Genomic DNA, 18,106 nt, shown 5'->3' with positions numbered 1-18,106 from the left:
AGCACAGACTATGGCTGTCTTCACTCACTATCACATCCTCCAGTGCCTGGTAGAGTGCCAGACACTTAGACAGTAGAGCCTCAGTGACTATTGTGGAATGAATAGATAACCCCACTTAAAGTTCACTTCTCTGGAAAGCCTTTCTGGACTATCACAAGCAGGAAATCAAGTCCCCCTGCCAATTCCTTAGCTCACCGGCTTTGGAATCAGAAAGATACTTTGGTTAAAGTTACCATGTAGCCTTTCTCATGTTCTTCATCAACAAAATGGAAATACCTATTACTGAGTTGTAGTAAAAATCAAGTGAGTAGAAAATTTAACCTTTGCCTCTATTTCATCATGTGTAAAATGTGAATAATAATAATAATATCTAACTTCAAAGAGCTATTGTAAGGATTAAGTTATATCAAATGCATAAAGCTTTATACATAAATTATATACATACAGCTTTAAAAAGTACCCAGTACATGGTAAATATTTTTTAAATGTTTGATAAAAATAAAAGGTTAAACATGAAGTGAAAGTATGAAGTTAATAGAATAAAATGTGGACTATCTTTGTGATCTTGACATAGGGAGGGTTTTCCTAAAAAGATCCTAGAAACACATACCATAACATGAAAATATATTCAGATATGATGATATCAAAACTAAAAGTTTCTGGCCAGGTGTGGTGGCTCATGCCTGTAATCCCAGAAATTTGGGAGGCCGAGGCAGGCGGATCACAAGGTCAGCAGGTCGAGACCAGCCTGACCAACATGGTGAAACTCCGTATCTACTAAAAATACATAAATTAGCCAGGTGTGGTGGCATGTGCCTGTAATCCCAGCTACTCAGGAGGCTGAGGCCGGAGAATCACTTGAACCTGGGAGGCGGAGGTTGCAGTGGACCAAGATCGTGCCACTGCAGTACAGCCTGGGCGACAGAGTGAGACTCTGTCTCAAAAAAACAAAAACAAAACAAAACAACAAAAAAACTGAGCATTTCTGTTAAACAAAGGACCACATGGATAAAAATAACAGATGGGTCACATATTTCAACATCAGAAACCAAAAAGTGGTTACTATTTAGAATATACAAAAAAATCCTTCAAATAAACAAGAAAAACTGAAAACATAACAGAGAAATGGGCAAGGGATACAGGCAGTTCACAGGAGGAGAAATCAAACTATTAAAATGTATATGAAGAGTAATCAGAGAAATGATAATGAAATCAACAATGACATACTACTATATGCCACAAGATTGGCAAAAAATGGAAAGGTTGGAAAAATATCAAGTGTTGCCAAGCATGTGCAGAAATAAAAAGAGCACCGCAGGCAGGAATATAGACTGGCATACAGTATGATGGAAGAACATGAGGTATGCATCTACCATATGACCCAGCAATACTTATCCTAATTACATGCCCCAGAAAAATTCATCCTCTAGCTGTGTCTTATGAGAAGGATCCAGAATAGTCAAAAGATTAAAATATTCTTAAAAAACTCCGGAGATTATACCTGTAAATCAATCATGGGACTCCCAATGCGCCTCTTCCATCCTGCTGTCTTCAAAAGAGATGCTAAAACAGCTAGCCCACCCAACACACCCAAAGCAATCTAAAAAACAAAAGAACAATTTAGAATTTATGTAATATCGCATTTTGGCTAAGATCAAGTGTAGAATTTATGTAATTTCTCTCATCAGAGTTCAAAAACACTGTGAACAGAAAGGAGTGCTCAAAAAAATGGTGAGGGAGGGACATGTTGAAAGGACACAGGAGTCAAGGTGGAGAAACTTCTAAAGGACAAATCTGGGACAATTTGAACAAGAAAATAAACTATAATTACTAAAACAAAATAAATATGAGTTCACACTGATTTAAAAATAAATAATTGAATAAATAATGCGAGCAAAGGGAGAGTTTCTCCTCACAGTAAATTTTCAAATTAAAGAAATAAAAAAGTAATTAGGGAAACAGAAAATCACCATCAGGTAAATATCACAGTGAAACTTTCTGCAGGCAAGAATCACCAATGGATGCTATTTAATAAAATTAGAGGGCAAAAAAATAATAAGAAGCAAGATGTTTGCATAATTTCAAAGATTCTCCCCCATGAGATCTATCTATCTATCTATCTATCTATCTATCTATCTATCTATCTATCTATCTATTTATTTGAGACAGAGTTTCGCTCTTGTTGCCCAAGCTGAAATGTAACGACATGACTTTGGCTCACTGCAACCTCCACCTCCTGGGTTCAAGTGATTCTCCTGCCTTAGCCTCCCGAGTAGCTGGGATTACAGGTGCCCACCACCATGCCTGGTTAATTTTTTGTATTTTCAGTAGAGACAGGGTTTCACCATGTTGGCCAGGCTGGTCTCAAACTCCTGACCTCAGGTGATCCATCTGCCTCAGCTTTCCGAAGTGCTGGGATTACAGGCATGAGCCACCATGCCCGGCCAAGATACTTATTAATTACAAATGGAAAAATACAGTGGAGAACTCTGCAGACACCATCTTAGCCACATGATTAAAGTTAACATCATCAGTAAGAAGACATACTGACGTCATGCACCTCCTGATATGATGCACTGAGAAGGCACAGTATCACTTCGGTGGCATCTTTGCCAAAACTATACAAACTCAATTTGATCATGGGAAAATACCAGACAAATCCAAATTGAAGGCCAAAACAATGGACCAGTGCTCTTCAAAAGTGCTAGGGTCATGAAAGACAAAGAAAGACTAAGAATCTGTCACACAATGAAAAACACTTAAGGAGATATGACAGCTAAAAGCAATATGTGGCTCTAGACTGGGTCCTGAAACAGAAAAAAATTCAATAGTGAAATTCAAATAGTATGTAGATTAGTTAATAGGACCACATCAAAATTAATTTCCAGATTATGATCACTGTACTAAGGTTATGTAAGATGCTAACATTAGGGGAGGATGGAGGAAGAATATCTGGCAAATTTTGTTCTAGCAACTTTCCTGCACATCAGAAATTATTTAATTATAAAATATACTGTATATATTTTAAGAGGTTAAAATAAACTTACATCTGTCTGGATATGTGCTTCTCCATGATCCATTTCATATGTAACTGAGAAAGAAACCTGATATTTAAAACAAAACAAATTAGCTATACTGAAATTATATAATACAAACTTACTTTTATTATAAAAATACATTTGTAGCTGGGTTTTATCATAAACACTATAGTTTTTAACTATCAATATTACTAGAGTTGACCTTTACTTACACATAAATAGATATGATTTTGAGAATTATTTGTGCTGCTTTAAATATCTCTTTCATACACATTATAAAGGAACTCATTAGGAGATAAGTTAGATTCATGCACAACAGTTTAAGCCAAACTAATCGTATTTCATTTTCTGATAGATTTCTGTCACTGAGGAATTTGATTAAATTTGTACATCAAGAATTTAGCAACTGGCTAAACAACCATACCCCATGCAAATTCATCAAAGGTATGAACAAAATTCTTAAAGATACCATACATTGAGACAATGAGACAAGAGAAAGAAGAACCTAGTAAAGGGTCAGAGAAGAGGACTGTGACGGGTAGGAGAGGAAGATACCTAAGTCTTACCATGGTCACAGAACAGGGAGTTTCAAGAAGGAGGAGGAGGTTGAGTACTGTGTCAAATGTTGTATAAATGTCAAGGTAAAGAAATAAAGCCACTATATGTGGAAATCATTGCTGACTTTCATGAAAGAGGTTTTCTAAGAAGTAAAATGGCAAGGGCCAGACTGCAAACGATGAAAGAGTAAATGGTTGGGAAATGATGGGGAAATAAATGGCAAGCTGGGTAGCTGGCAGAACTGAGTAAAATGGTTGGTTGGTTGGTTGGTTTAGTTTTTTTTTTTAAGATAAGGCAATCTGAGAGTTTTTATAAGCAAAGGAAAGGGATTTGTAGAGAGGCTGGCTGAACAAAAAGACATTAGGGATAAAACAGGTTATTGGAAAAGGTACTGTAAATGAGGTTAGACAGAAGATTAGTTTAGGAAGAGAGGAGGGGACCTTCTTTCTTAGAAAAAGGAACAAGAAATGGGAAGGGTGATGAAACAGAGATTCTGAAATATTAAGGAGGAAATCTTAAGGAATTTGTATTAGATAGTCTTGATCTGGTCAAGACCAGGTAAAGAGCAGAGACATAGCTGGATGTTCACAACTGATGTAAAATTTTACAACAGCTGCCATGAGAAATTAAGAAGTGATGAAAGAAATCTGTTTTATAATTAGAATAGTTTGAGGTAGTCTTCATCAATGTAGTTTTCATGACAACTATTTTTTTCTTTTTTTTTTGAGACAGAGTCTCACTCTGGAGTGCAGTGGTGCTATCTCTACCTCTGCACTCCAGAGTGAGTGCAATCTCTACCTCCCAGGTTCAAGTGATTCTCCTGCCTTAGCCTCCCAAGTAGCTGAGATTACAGATACCTACCACCATGCCCAGCTAATCTTTTTGTTGTTGTATTTTTAGTAGAGACAGGGTTTCACCATGTTGGCCAGGCGAGTCTCTAACTCCTGACCTCAACTGATCTGCCTGCCTTGGCCTCCCAAAGTGCTGTGATTACAAACATGAGCCACTATGCCCGGCGGACTTAACTTTTTTATATTTGTTATTTTTCAATTTATCAAGGCTTAGTTTAGAATTATTTTGGACAAAAACAGTATTTAAAGAAAAGACTTAGAAGTGTTTTACATCAAAATAAATATATTCCTTTTCTTTTTTGGGGGGGAACGAAGTTTTGTTCCTGTTGCCTAGGCTGGTGTGCAATGGCGCACTCTTGGCTTACTGTAACCTCTACCTCCTCAGTTCAAGCGATTCTCCCTCAGACTCCCAAGCAGCTGGGATTACGGACTTCTACCACCATGCCTGGCTAATTTTGTATTTTTAGTAGACATGGGGTTTCAGTATGTTGGTCAGGCTGAAAATCAATATATTCTTGATTACCCATAATATCACTCCAGGAAGTTTTAAACCAGGCAGGCTTTTATTGTTACCAAGCATGTTTGTAGATTTTCTTCTCCTCTCATTACAGTGTATACAAGCTCAGTCAATGGAAACTAATTTTAGCATTGGATTAGGTAATACAAATAAGGATGGAAAATCTTTAAAAGTTATACTACATGTGTATTTCTGCTTAATTCTTTTTTAACATTTTTTATTTTATAGAGACAGGGTTTCTCCATGTTAGTCAGACTGGTCTTGAACTCCCAACCGCAGGTGATCTGCCCGCCTCGGCCTCCCAAAGTGCTGAGATTACAAGCATAAGCCACTACACCCGGCCGTATTTTTGCTTAATTAAAGTTGGAATCCAATAGCACTAGAGTACAAGTACCAGCGCAACACAGAGGCCAAATGCACAGGCTGAACAAACTAGAATATTAAAATTCAGAAGTAAAATAGTAGAAATTCAAAGCTCTTACAGAGTTTGGAGGTAAGAAATGCTTATGCTCCACTTCTCATATTTTTAGAGAAGGAAGGGAATATCCATTTAATTTCTAGGAGGAAAAAGTATAGAATTACCTCTGTTTTTTTTTTAACCTCTATCCCTGTCTCATTTATCCCTCCTCAAAGCAGGGATGCTTTATCTGACTGGAGAAGTTGAGAAGAGGAACTGAGTATGTGTGGCTCAACTTCTCTAGGCTCATTCTCTGCAGTGCAGTCTAAGAGGTCTCGCTTCCATATACAGGCCCTCCCAAGCATAAGAAGCCTTCTGTCCTGTGATTAAGTTTAATTTAGTTGGGGAAGTAGCGGAAAACTTATTTGGCTTCAGGTCCAAACTGCATCCTCTAGTTCATGTTAGCAATACTAGCTATAAAGCTGATAAATATCATCTCTTTCTGCCTGTTGAAGTATGTTTCTATCAAGTGGGTCATAGATTGATGAGCACACATACTCCCACTGTAAAGTCTGAGTTCCTGGCTTAGTTGGGCAAAGACACAAAATCCATTTTTTTTTTTTTGAGACAGAGTCTCACTCTGTCACCCAGGCTGAGTGTAGTGGCACAATCTTAACTCACTGCAACCTCTGCCTCCCAGGTTCAAGTGATCCTCCTGCCTCAGCCTCCTGCGTAGCTGGGATTACAGGCATGTGCCAACATGCCTGGCTAATTTTTGTAATTTTAGTAGAGACAGGGTTTCACCATGTTGGTCAGGCTGGTCTTGAACTTCTGACGTCATGATCTACTTGCCTCGGCCTCCCCAAGGACTGGGATTACAGGCATTAGCCACCATGCCCGGCTCACAAAATCTTAACAAAAGCAAGGTGGCCAAAAAGAATAGGAGCAGACATTGCACATCACAGCACATGCCAGGATCCCTAACAAGGACACTCAACTGCTGGTGAGACTTCTACTGAAAACCATAATTCATTCTTACTTTTTTATACTCAGGATCCGTAAGAACTCACCTCTTAACCATTATGAGTAAAAAGTAATTAAGACTTGGCTATAAGTAGAGAAAGATTTATTTAGAACTTAGAAAAAGGCTGTCTTTTGACCAAAATGTAAACTGAATCAGTATTATACTGTATTTATACATATAAAGGCACTGATTAGTCAGGAACTCACCTTTACAGACTGGCTGTTGGCATCTTTGATATCAATGTCACTATAGGCAATGGTGATTAAGGGAGGGTAAATATTTCCATTTATTGTGTTGGGTACAAGACGGATGCTATTTAAAAGAAAATACATTTACAGTAATCAGTATATCCAGGCCCTTAAACATACATTTAACTTACCATTTCTTTTGAATTTAATATGAATTGTCTGATGATCTCAGAACCAACCAGTTAACAAGGACCAAGGAAGGTCACACATAAACTAATTATGACAACACAAGCTACCTTGAGTGGTCAAAACTTAAAATATACCATCTGATTGTGAGAAAAAACAAACCAAAAATGTACCATCTGAGATAAACTAGAAGCTCAATCTAAGTCCTATGAAGTTTACAAATGAAATCATTGAAGCGCTATAAATTATCTTTGAGGAATAATCAAAAGTACATGAAGCCTGAAGAAATGCAGATAAGATCTTGATTTTCAAAAGAGAAAGATGAATTCTTAACAAAATAACATGTGTTAAGCCAGGTGCAGTGGCTCATGCCTATAATCTCAGTGCTTTGGGAGACCAATGTGGGAAGACTGCTTGAGCCCAGGAGTTCAAGGCCAGTTTGGGCAAAATAGCAAGACTCTGTCTCAAGATAAATAAATAAATTTTTTAAATTAAAAAAAAGAGGCCAGGCGTGATGGCTCATGCCTGTAATCCAAGCACTTTGGAGGGTAAGGTGGGAGGATCAGCTGAGGTCGGGAGTTCAAGACCAGACTGACCAACATGGCGAAACCCCGTCTTAAAAAATAATAATAAATAAAATAAATTTTAAAAAAGTATCAGCTATAATATGGTTATGGCACAAAGTGAGGTTCATTTTACCAAATTAAATGTATTAGTACTGTATAGTTCATGAATTCAAAAAGGAAAGTGCCAATCACTAGGGGCCAGTATGGTTTCATCAAGAACACATCAAGTCTTACTAGGTTCATTTTCATTTGTATTAGGGATACCATATTAGCAGATTGAAGAAATGCTGAAAACACAGGACATTTAGATTTCAGCATGATATATAACAAAGTTTCTGCACTGTTTATCTCGTAAGATTATGAAAATCAAAATGAAATAACTGAAATAAAAGTAGACTGAAGTACTTCAAAGTACCAAACTACTGAGAAATGATGGTGTTGATTTTCATCACTGTATTCAAGGTACACAACCTAAAACATTAGGGTGGGAAAGTCACTAAGATTTTAGAGATCTCACACTGGAAAAGACAGAAAAATATAAGTGGTATGGTACTCTCCTAAGGTAGGATCATAGGTTATCCTAGGAAGAAGGAGGTGTTGGTAATTAATCTGGGTAAACCTAGAACAAATGCCACTGAAAGAAATGAGGAAAGGGGAGTCCTAAAAATTAACAATCATCTGGCAGGCTCTAAAATACCAGTTTCAGCTCACTGGTATTTACTTAGCTATTCGCAATCCATTCTAATTCAGCAGGTCTACGTGGGACCTAGAATGTGAATTTTACCTAACTCCTCACACTCTTCTGTTATAGTTTTCCCCTTGGCTATTCACTTTTACTGGTCTATGCCAAGCTACACGTATACCTAAAATAACCTGACCAATTATTCCAGTTCAGTCATCCTTAATGTTTTCATCTACTAATGACTGGCAAACACTTCCATTATGACATTTTCCCATAAATAATATCGTTAGACATTTGTTTACCTCAGTGATATTTGGGTGGCAACTCGAATTACTCTTGGCTGACTTTCTAAGTCATTTTCTCGTCCACTTACTGCATCCACTAAGAAAATGCGCCGAGTTAGAAGCCACTTGCCAGAGTTGCTGTCTTTTATTATAAAAAGAAAAAAGTTTACTGAACAAATTTAAAACACAAAATTATTGTTTTTAGATAGGATGGCTGCAAGAAGCTATTGGTATAAGAAACACCTGACAATGGCCTTCTCTTAACTCATGTGAATGTCTTCTTTTGTTTTTTGTTTTTTTTAGATAGGGTCTCACTCTGTTGACCAGGCTATAGTGCAATAACATGACCATGGCTCACTGCATTCTCGACCTCCTGGGCTCAAGTGATTCTCCCAACTCAGCCTCCAGAGTAGCTGGGACTGCAAACGAGTGCCACCATGCCAAGCTATTTTTTTTTTAGTAACAGGTTTTCATCATGTTGCCTAGGTTGGTCTTGAACTCCTAGGCTTGGTCAATTTTCCCGCCTTGACCTCCCAAAGTAATGGGATGATAGGTGTGAGCCACCACATCTTGGACTTGAATGTCTTCTGAGTGTTTAAACTTTTCATAAATTTGGAAGGCTTTTCCCTGCAAATTACCTGAAAAAGCAGGATTTTATAACATGAATAACAACCAAAGAAACTAATTTGTCCAAAAAAGCATATTCAGGACAGCTTGAAGAAAAAGCCCCAATTTACAGTTCTACTAATGTTTCTCAGGATATAACCTTAGCAACAGCATAATTTCTTAACAATATGTCTGGCAATAAAATTAGTAAAAATTTCTAAATCCACTAGCAATTTATTGTTTTATTTTTGGCATGCTGTATGGAACTATATGAGAGAGAATTCATGACCTTTCTTATAATCAGTGGTTTATTAAATTATCACGTGGGTTAACTTATTTATTGATTTCTGCTCAGGGAAAGAGTGGTATGTATGGACGTCTTACCTTGGTTCACAAACATCTTATTGTGCTGAAGATTTAGGTTTAACACAGGCACGGCCAAAATATATTGATGTTGATTTTCAGCAGTATATTCAAGGTACACATCATAAAATATAGGAGTGGGAAAGTCAGTTAAGATCTTAGAGATAGGAATCTCACACTGAAAAGTAAAATTAGAAATAAAAGCATATAAAACAGCAACTTAAAGTACTAAAAAGTAAAATAAAGATAAAAGATCACAATTGAAAATTAGCAAGCACATTTATTATCTTCAGAGTGTTTTTCTAGTTTTGCAAAATATCTTTATGCTACCTTGTCTATACGCATTTCCATTTGGCTTCCAAAGCATGAATACTGTAAATATGATTATTTTATAAGGACCAAAAACACCAACAGTAAAGAACTGCTTTGTTCTTGAGCCTCAACTCAGATGAAGAAGGTATGCATTCATTCTCAATATTAAGTGTACATCCATGAAAAGGTTTAAAACTACTGTCCTGTGGGATAAAGTCCCAATTTTTTCTCCTGATGTACAATGATGTCTACGATCTGGCTTCCATTAACCAAGCCAGGCTTATCTCTCATTACTCCCTATCAGTATGTGGTGGTCCATTCATACTAATCTACTTGCAGTTTCTGAATATGGCATGCTATTCTACGTCTCTCTGTCATTGCAAATGCTATTCTATGTCTTTCTGTCTGACATTTCCTTCTCCACTGTGTTCTCCTGGCAAACTCATATTCATTATATAAGTTCAAATATCACTTACTTTGTGAAGCCTTTCTGTAGTTCCCCAGAAATCAGTACCTCGTACATACCTATAGAATGACACTTACCACATTCTTTGCAATTCTTTGTCTATATAACTGTTCTGCCCACTAGGCTATGAACTACTTGAGAAATTAAAATGCTTTTTAAACCTGATGGAACATTGGCTCCACAGTTTATGTGACACAAGACTTTGAGTAAATTACCTAATTATTTGGCATTATTTCCTCATCTGTGAAGCACAGATATTATGTATCTCACATAGTCATTTTATAAATCAAATATAATAATGATAAAATGCTGAGCACACAGAGACAGGTATTGCGTAAGTGTTGATCTTCCTGGCCTATGTTAGAAGCACAATAACATTTATTTTAAAAACAACAACAGGGCTGTGTATAGTGGCTCACGCCTGTAATCCCAGCACTTTGGGAGGCCGAGGCAGGTGGAACACGAGGTCTGGAGTTCAAGACCAGACTGGCCAACATGGTGAAAACCTGTCTTAAAAAAAAAAAAAATCTACAAGGCAGGGGAACGTCACCTACCGGGGCCTGTCGGGGGGTGGGCGTCTGGGGAAGGGATAGCATTAGGAGAAATGCCTAACGTAGAGGATAGGTTGATGGGTGTAGCAAACCACCATGGCACATGTGTACCTACGTAACAAACCCACATGTTTGGCACATGTACCCCAGAACTTAAATGATAATAATAATTTAAAATTTAAGAAAAGTAAAAAACAAACAAACCAAAAACAACACGTAAATCATTTCTGACAAAAGAAGTAAATTTATGTTCATGGTAGAAAATTTGGAAATTATAAAGAAGAAAACAAAAATAATTTCTAACCTCACTATCTGGAGGTAACCACTGTTAAAAATGTTTATTTTCTTCCAATCCACTTTCCATAATGGTATTTTTTGTTCTGGTTTTGTTCTATGGTTGTATGTGGAACTTTATCAAGAAGGATTTTTATGGACTAATGAATTGATATGGTTTGGCTGTGTCCCCACCCAAATCTCATCGTGAACTGTAGTTTCTATAATCCCCATGTGTCGTGGGAAGGACCCAGTGGTAGGTAATTGAATCATGGAGGCAGTTACCCTCATGCTATCCTCATGATAGTGAGTGAATTCTCACGAGATCTGACGGTTTTATGAGGGGCCTTTCCCCCTTTTGCTTGGCACTTCTCTTCCTGTCACCATGTGAAGAAGGACATGTTTGCCTCCCCTTCCACCATGACTGTAAGTTTCCTGAGGCCTTCTCAGCCACGCTGAACTATGAGTCAATAAAACCTATTTCCTTTTTAAATTACCCAGTCTCGGGTATGTCTTCATTAGCAGTGTGAGAATGTACTAATACATGCATGTCTTTCAAGTATTTAATGGCTCATAATATTCCTTAGTAAGATAATGTAATTTCAAAATAGGTATCAAAGTAAGGAAAGTCAGAGGAGATTGTCACAGAGGTTCACTGGATGAAACTCTGACCCAGTATTCTTACTGTATTTTACATATGCCTGTAAATTATTTGCAAAAAAAAAAAAAAAGAAGAAGAAAAGGAAAGTCAGAGGAGAAAGAAAAGAATGGAGAAAGATGAAGGAATTATTTTTATTTGTTATTAGGGGGTAGAAAAAGAAGACAGTAACTTTTTATTAGTCATTTTTTTAAAAAGTAGTATTTTGGTTGGTCCGAAGGTGGTAGTGGGTTATCTCAATTGATTGTTCACAGTTAGTTACAGATCGAACTCCTTGTTCTACTCTTTCCCCCTTCTCACTATTGCACTTGACTAGTCTTTTATTTAAAAAAAAAAAAGTAGTATTTTTACTTTATTTCCAAATGCTCAGAAGTAAACATTACTTTTTAAGACCTATAAGCCTAGAAGCAGGTAAACAATTTATTATGAAGATACAACATTATATGATGTTTAAGACTCTAGGCCGGGTGAAGTGGCTCACACCTGTAATCCCAGCACTTTGGGAGGCCGAGGCTGGTGGCTCACTTGAGGCCAGGAGTTTGAGACCAGACTGGTCAACATGGCAAAACCCCGTTGCTATGAAAAACACAAGAATTAGCCAGGTGTGGTGGTGCATGTCTATAGTTCCAGCTACTTGGGTGGTTAAGGCATGAGAATTGCTTGAACCCAGGAGGCAAAGATTGCAGTATGAGCCGAGATCTCACCACTGCACTCCAGCGTGGGTAACAGAGTGACACTGTCTCAAAAAACAAAACAAAACAAAAACCATAGATAACAAGATGCTCTGTTTATGCCACTTAAATTAAGCTTTTCTGTACCCAGATAAAAAATTATATTAATTAGTGAAATTATTCATTACTATTAAAAACATTTCCAATCTCAAAAATTTAAGTATTATTCCAATTACTGTTGATGTTATATTTTGAAAAATAAAGCTAAAATATAGACTAATATAGTTCAGACTTACATTTTGTTGATAGGTTGTTCCAAATGAATAAGCAGCATTGAGCCTTGTCTCTGTGTCTGGACAAAGCTACAGTAAAAGAATACAATAGATAAATATATCTCACAAATATTTTCTATGCTTATACTCAAGAGTTCTCGGCCGGGCACAGTGGCTCATGCCTGTAATCTAAGCACTTTTGAGGCCAAGGCAGGCGGATCACCTGAGGTCCGGAGTTCAAGACCAGCCTGACCAACATGGTGAAACCCTGTCTTGAAAAAAAAAAAAGAGTTCTCAAACCCAAACATGTATATATGCTCTACATAACACTTATTTAATGTATTAAGGATATGAAAAGTTAAGGGAACATCTGTTTAAATTAAAGTCATAACTTTAAAAAAAAGAAACTTAAGAAATTCTTGTTTAAAGCACCAGGAAAAAAAAAAAGTCAACTGTAGTATGTAACTGATGCTCTATTCATACAATAATCTAGTCTTTTCCTCTTGTCTTTGCCTCAGGCAAAATCTAGTCTATTCCTAGGAAAAGACTAGGAAATCTAGTTTTTCCCTCTTGTCTTCTCAGGCAAAGCCTGAGGCAAAGACAAGAGGGAATAAATAAGGCACATTATTAATTCTTTAACTAAAATCGTGCTTACCTGTAAAACACCTCCTTCTAAAGTTTGCCACTTTAGAAAATTTCCTCTTATATCATAGGAAGCAGCAACAAACTTCAGTTTTGTATTCTAATTAAAGAAAACAAGAGCAAAATCAGGTCAAATACTCTGAAAGTAATACAATATCCTATAAAGAAATTTTCATTGTTGACTCATCTTTTTTGTTGAAAAATTACATTCAATTACCTTTATTTTGAGGCTTAATCTATTTTTATGACTAAATACACCTAAAAGAATTGGAGTGGTTTTTTGCATGAAAATTATTATTCTAGAATTGAGAGGCAGCACTAGTGATAGATAAGCTCCTTTCGAACCTGTTAAATGGGAGGCAATGTGGGAGAATAGTATCTGCTCAGTTTGGAAGCTCAAAAAGTTAGAGGTGGGAATTTGGCCCTGTGAAGTGCTGGGCAATGTCACAGAGCCCCAGTCAATCTTTGGAAGCACTTCTTTAAGACATGAAGAAACAGGACAGAGATTTTTTTTGCATTTGGTGATGAAAACTGCTCTTCCCAAACCTACAAGTACTATGTCTTGCCATAACCACATAATCTAGAAGTGTATCCATATATTCAATAAGGTAGCTAAACTCTATACTGTTGCTGATATTTAGTTTAGTAACTGAGTTTGTAGCAACAACCTAAAAAAGACAAGAATTGTAACTTTTTTATTACCTTTTAAAATTGTAAATCAAAATGTAGTTATCCTCTAATGATAGTGACTTTTACCTGGTTTTCTCCTTTGAAACTGAAATTTGTAGGAAGAGAAGCAGTACTGAGCACTTGAGGTGCTAATCCTAACTGGTCTCCATAGAACAGCCAAGGAAGATTCTGTCTCCTATAAACAGTTACAACTGTTTTAATAATGGAGAATAAATATTTCTTATTATTAATATTTGTGAATATATTCATAAATACAATGAATTCAGTAAAAATAACATTTCATTAATCAAAATATCCTTACCAAAATGAAATAGAATGAATAGTGCTCAGTCCAGCAGTATTTTCAAAGATAAACTGAAATAGTCGACACGCATCAAATGTGGCAGAGTTGTAAGAATTCATGTTCATCACACACATATTTCCAAGAGCTTGACAAGATGTTAGATTGGCATATACCTATAACAGAACAACGGCAAAGAAAAGTAACATGAACCTGAACAGTCTATGCAAAAGTTCACATAAAAATTTTACTTTGTTTTAATTTTACTTATTCTAGGCCAGGTGCGGTGGCTCACGCCTATAATCCCAGCACTTTGGGAGGCCGAGGCAGGCAGATCACTTGAGGTCAGGAGTTTGAGACCAGCCTGGCTAATGTGGTGAAACCCTGTCTCTACTAAAAATACAAAAATTAGCTGAGTGTGGTGGCATGCATCTGTAGTCCCAGCTACCTGGGAAGCTGAGGCAGAATAATATCTTGAGCCCAGGAGGCAGAGGTTGCAGTAACTTGAGATTGCATACTCCAGCCTGGGCAACAGGGTGAGACTCCATCTCAAAAAAAACATTTTTTTTTTTTAACCTATTCTACTAATTCTTTTTTTTGTATTCTTTTGCTTGTTAAAACCTTTCCTCTGGCTTAAGCAGAAAATAAACTTTCCACATGGGAAGAGAAATAACATGAATGTTTTAATTGCAAATTTTAGGCTAAAACATAAAGACAAGAAACTGAAAGAACTACTAAGGAAAAACTCATAGCACAACATTAAAAAAAAAAAACAATTAGACCATATTTGGAAGAATAATAATTTGTATATTAGAATTTACACATAAAATCTAATCCATTTTGTTTAAGCAATCTGCTTTATAAACAACAAAATAAGATAATTTGTTGAGTTTGCCTCTCAACTTTCTTTTAGTTTTCCCTATCAGGAGAGGGCAATTCCATTTTTACACTTATTCACATGAAAAACTTTGAACTTTTTTTCTCTCTTGCCCCATATCCAGCTCATGAATAAATCCTGTAAGCTAAATCTTCAAAGCATAGCTGAAAGTGAACCCTTGTGTCATTTCCACAGTACCACCTTGTGCAATGGTCCACTATCTCTCACTCAAGTTACTCTAATACTCTCCTAAATGGTCTCCTGCTTCTGTCCTTACCCCAACAAATTCTGTTCTCCATGCTACAATAATCCTTTCAAAAACTGAAGTTCTATCATGTCTTCCTTTGCATGAAATCCTTTTATCTCCCTTAAAATAAGCCCCAGGTCCTTGCCATAGCCACTCCCTACATCCCTGACCTCATCTCCACTCCACTTTGCCTGCTCATTCTGCTCCAGCCACTCCAGCCTCCTCCTTTTCTCTTAAGTATGAATAAGTCAGTAAACTCTGCTTTGAGAACTTTGCTCCTGCTATGGTTTCTGCTTACAACACACTTCCCCTCGATGTTTACATGGCTCACTCACACTTTTTTCAGTTCTTTGCTCAAATATAGCCCTCTCAGAGGTGGTGCCTGTCCTGATCACTACATAAAATAGCATCCCCACCCGCTCTATGTTCTTTACTCTTAATTATTTGCCTTCATAGCACTTAGCACAACCTGACATTTACTTAGACTGTAACTCCATGAGGGATTGTTTTTCTCTTTTTCTAAACTATCTAACCTGATTTAAGCACTGGGCCTGGCACACAGTAGGTCATCAATAAACATTTACTAAGTGACAGTCAGTTTCCCCTAACACTCATTTTCAGCTAAAAAAGCTTGGAGACATTCAATTTGTATATATTAAATAACATCTTCTTTATGTATTCTCTTTCAGCCCACTAGAAAGGGTTTATTCTTCTTATAAAATTATGACCAAGATGCTATAGCTACTTAGAAAGAAACTTTTATTATCTGGGTAAAAAAATGGTGCAATTCTTCAAAATGAAATGAAATTTATTTAAAAAATTCGAACTTACCCAACATGCAGCTGCTGATGATTGCAAATACTTTGCAAACCATTCCGAAGTTAAAGACATGCCCTGTAAACAAAAAGATGAATTTTATTTTTAAGCTCAAATGACGTCAATATGCATATTGCTGAATGAGAAGTATTTTCACAAAGTTAGTAGAAAAACAGACACTAATAGGAATACAAAAATTGATTTTTAACCAACGTCAGTTATTATAAATAGGACTGCTTTACAAAATAATGACACTTAAGCAAAAGATATAAAGAGAAGAAATGGGTCTATAATCCAAAAATACTACATGCCTATTTCAGTAACATAAAAAATATAGTGGCAAACAAAAGAAAAAATAATAGATCCTGACTTAGTATTGAGTGGTTAATATTTATTGGTTTAGAATTATTATAAATACTGTACCAAATTGGCAAGCAAAAAAAAAAAAAAAAAAAAACGGGGGAAATCATTTCAAATCTCCAAAGTGGTGCTTCTTAAACAATGGTGGGCATCACAATCACCTGCAGAACATTCTAAAAGCAAAAAATGCCTGGCTTCACAAACAAAAAAGAATCAGAGTCTCCAGATGAGATCAAGGAAATTACACGGGTTTTGAAGGCTATAGATAACAAACCCTTGGTTAAAAACCATTGCTTTAAAGCTTATCTGCACATCTTGGTAAAATATGGGAAACTAAGAAGCACCATTCAGAGAAAATTGTCTGGGAACAGACAGAAATGATACAACTAAATTATGTGAACATGGGACCACAGAGATGAGATAAATCTATAATAAAAAGGTACTATTATATGAGGTACTATTTTCTTATCTTTAATAAGCAAAAATTATTTTGTAAGGAAAAAACATGCATAGAAGGCTGAAGAACACACACACACACACACACACACACACACACAGGTAAAAATGGAATGCAACACAACAGTACTGACAAATGCATATAAAATGGAGCCAGATACAACGCCACTGATATTGTGAAAGTTGCATGATACTTTTATAAAGCAACATCCATAGACTCTAACCCAGAAATTTAGAAACATTTGGGAAATTTATCTTAAGGCAATTATCCCTCCAAATGGGAAAACGTATTTAGTGCATAAAACAGTTGAGAGCAATATAATTAATAACTGAAAACCTAAATATTCTCTGAAGATACAATTATACAAATTTTAGTGCATAAGCCAGAATATTATGGAACTATTAAAAAACATAATATACAAAGTGAGTCTGGAACATGGTATAGAGAAACCAAGGAAATCTCTAAAGTCTAAAGAAGTCACGTCAAAACAACCCAGGAGCTATGCTGAAAGGAACTTCAAATTTGGTACAACTTGAACTTCGAAAAGAAGAATACCAGTAACAGATTATAACACAATGAATAAACAACGATTCTATGAGTTCATAATAAAGCTTTAAAAAGAAAAAGCATGGAGAAAAAGTAAACTGCTTCTACAGACAATTGCTAGCTAATAAATGTAGGGGAATAATAGAATTTTTATCAGAAATGACCAGTTTAATAATTGATACAGGCAAGATTCATTAATGAATGCTAAAATGGATATTTACATAGTCTCAAAAGTTAAATTTCAGACTAAAGTATTAATACAGTAACTTTACAATGGAAAGAAGTGGTAGACACAACTATGATCAAGAAATCAAATTTTTTTTTTTTTTAAAGATGGAGTTTCACTCTTCTCACCCAGGCTGAAGTGCAATGGGGTGATCTCAGCTCACTGCAACCTCCGGCTCCTGGGTTCAAGCGATTGTCCTCCTTCAGCCTCCCAAATAGCTGGGGTTACAGGAGGCTGCTGCCATACCCAGCTAATTTTTATATTTTCAGTAGAGACAGGGTTCCACCATGTTGGTCCGGCTGGTCTTGAACTCCCGACCTCAGGTGATCCACCCACCTTGGTCTCCCAAAGTGCTGGGTTTACAGGCGTGGAGCTACCGCACCATCTGGCCTAGCAATCAAATTTAGTATCACCAATAACTGAACAACCTGACATACATTACATGCTCCTTGTTGTGATGCAATGGGCTGTATACAACATCTATATAATACCTTGCAAAAAT

General features: G+C 36.4%; 1 protein-coding gene across 3 annotated transcripts in view; it reads right to left on the bottom strand.

The window, feature by feature from the left end:
- Nucleotides 1-18,106, bottom strand: part of TMEM67 (transmembrane protein 67) — an 86,809-nt gene that overhangs the window by 47,782 nt on the left and 20,921 nt on the right. For all 3 annotated transcript variants that reach the window (XR_010345579.1, XM_012438594.3, XM_012438595.3), the window contains exons 7-16: nt 16,031-16,093; nt 14,097-14,251; nt 13,862-13,970; nt 13,119-13,205; nt 12,488-12,553; nt 9,282-9,438; nt 8,310-8,433; nt 6,592-6,697; nt 3,048-3,104; nt 1,502-1,600 (exon numbers count right to left, since the gene is read on the bottom strand). Coding sequence is in view for 2 of the 3 variants with exons in the window: in XM_012438594.3 (XP_012294017.2) it covers nt 1,502-1,600; nt 3,048-3,104; nt 6,592-6,697; nt 8,310-8,433; nt 9,282-9,438; nt 12,488-12,553; nt 13,119-13,205; nt 13,862-13,970; nt 14,097-14,251; nt 16,031-16,093 (1,023 nt within the window). In the remaining variant the exon portion in view is untranslated. The remainder of the gene's footprint in view (nt 1-1,501; nt 1,601-3,047; nt 3,105-6,591; nt 6,698-8,309; nt 8,434-9,281; nt 9,439-12,487; nt 12,554-13,118; nt 13,206-13,861; nt 13,971-14,096; nt 14,252-16,030; nt 16,094-18,106) is intronic.

This window comes from Aotus nancymaae, unplaced genomic scaffold (assembly GCF_030222135.1).
Source record: "Aotus nancymaae isolate 86718 unplaced genomic scaffold, 86718_ANA_hifiasm-v0.15.2.pri h1tg000036l, whole genome shotgun sequence".
NCBI classification, from domain to species: domain Eukaryota; kingdom Metazoa; phylum Chordata; class Mammalia; order Primates; family Aotidae; genus Aotus; species Aotus nancymaae.
Note: the sequence above shows the minus strand (reverse complement) of the source record. Positions and strands in the feature narration are given on the sequence as shown.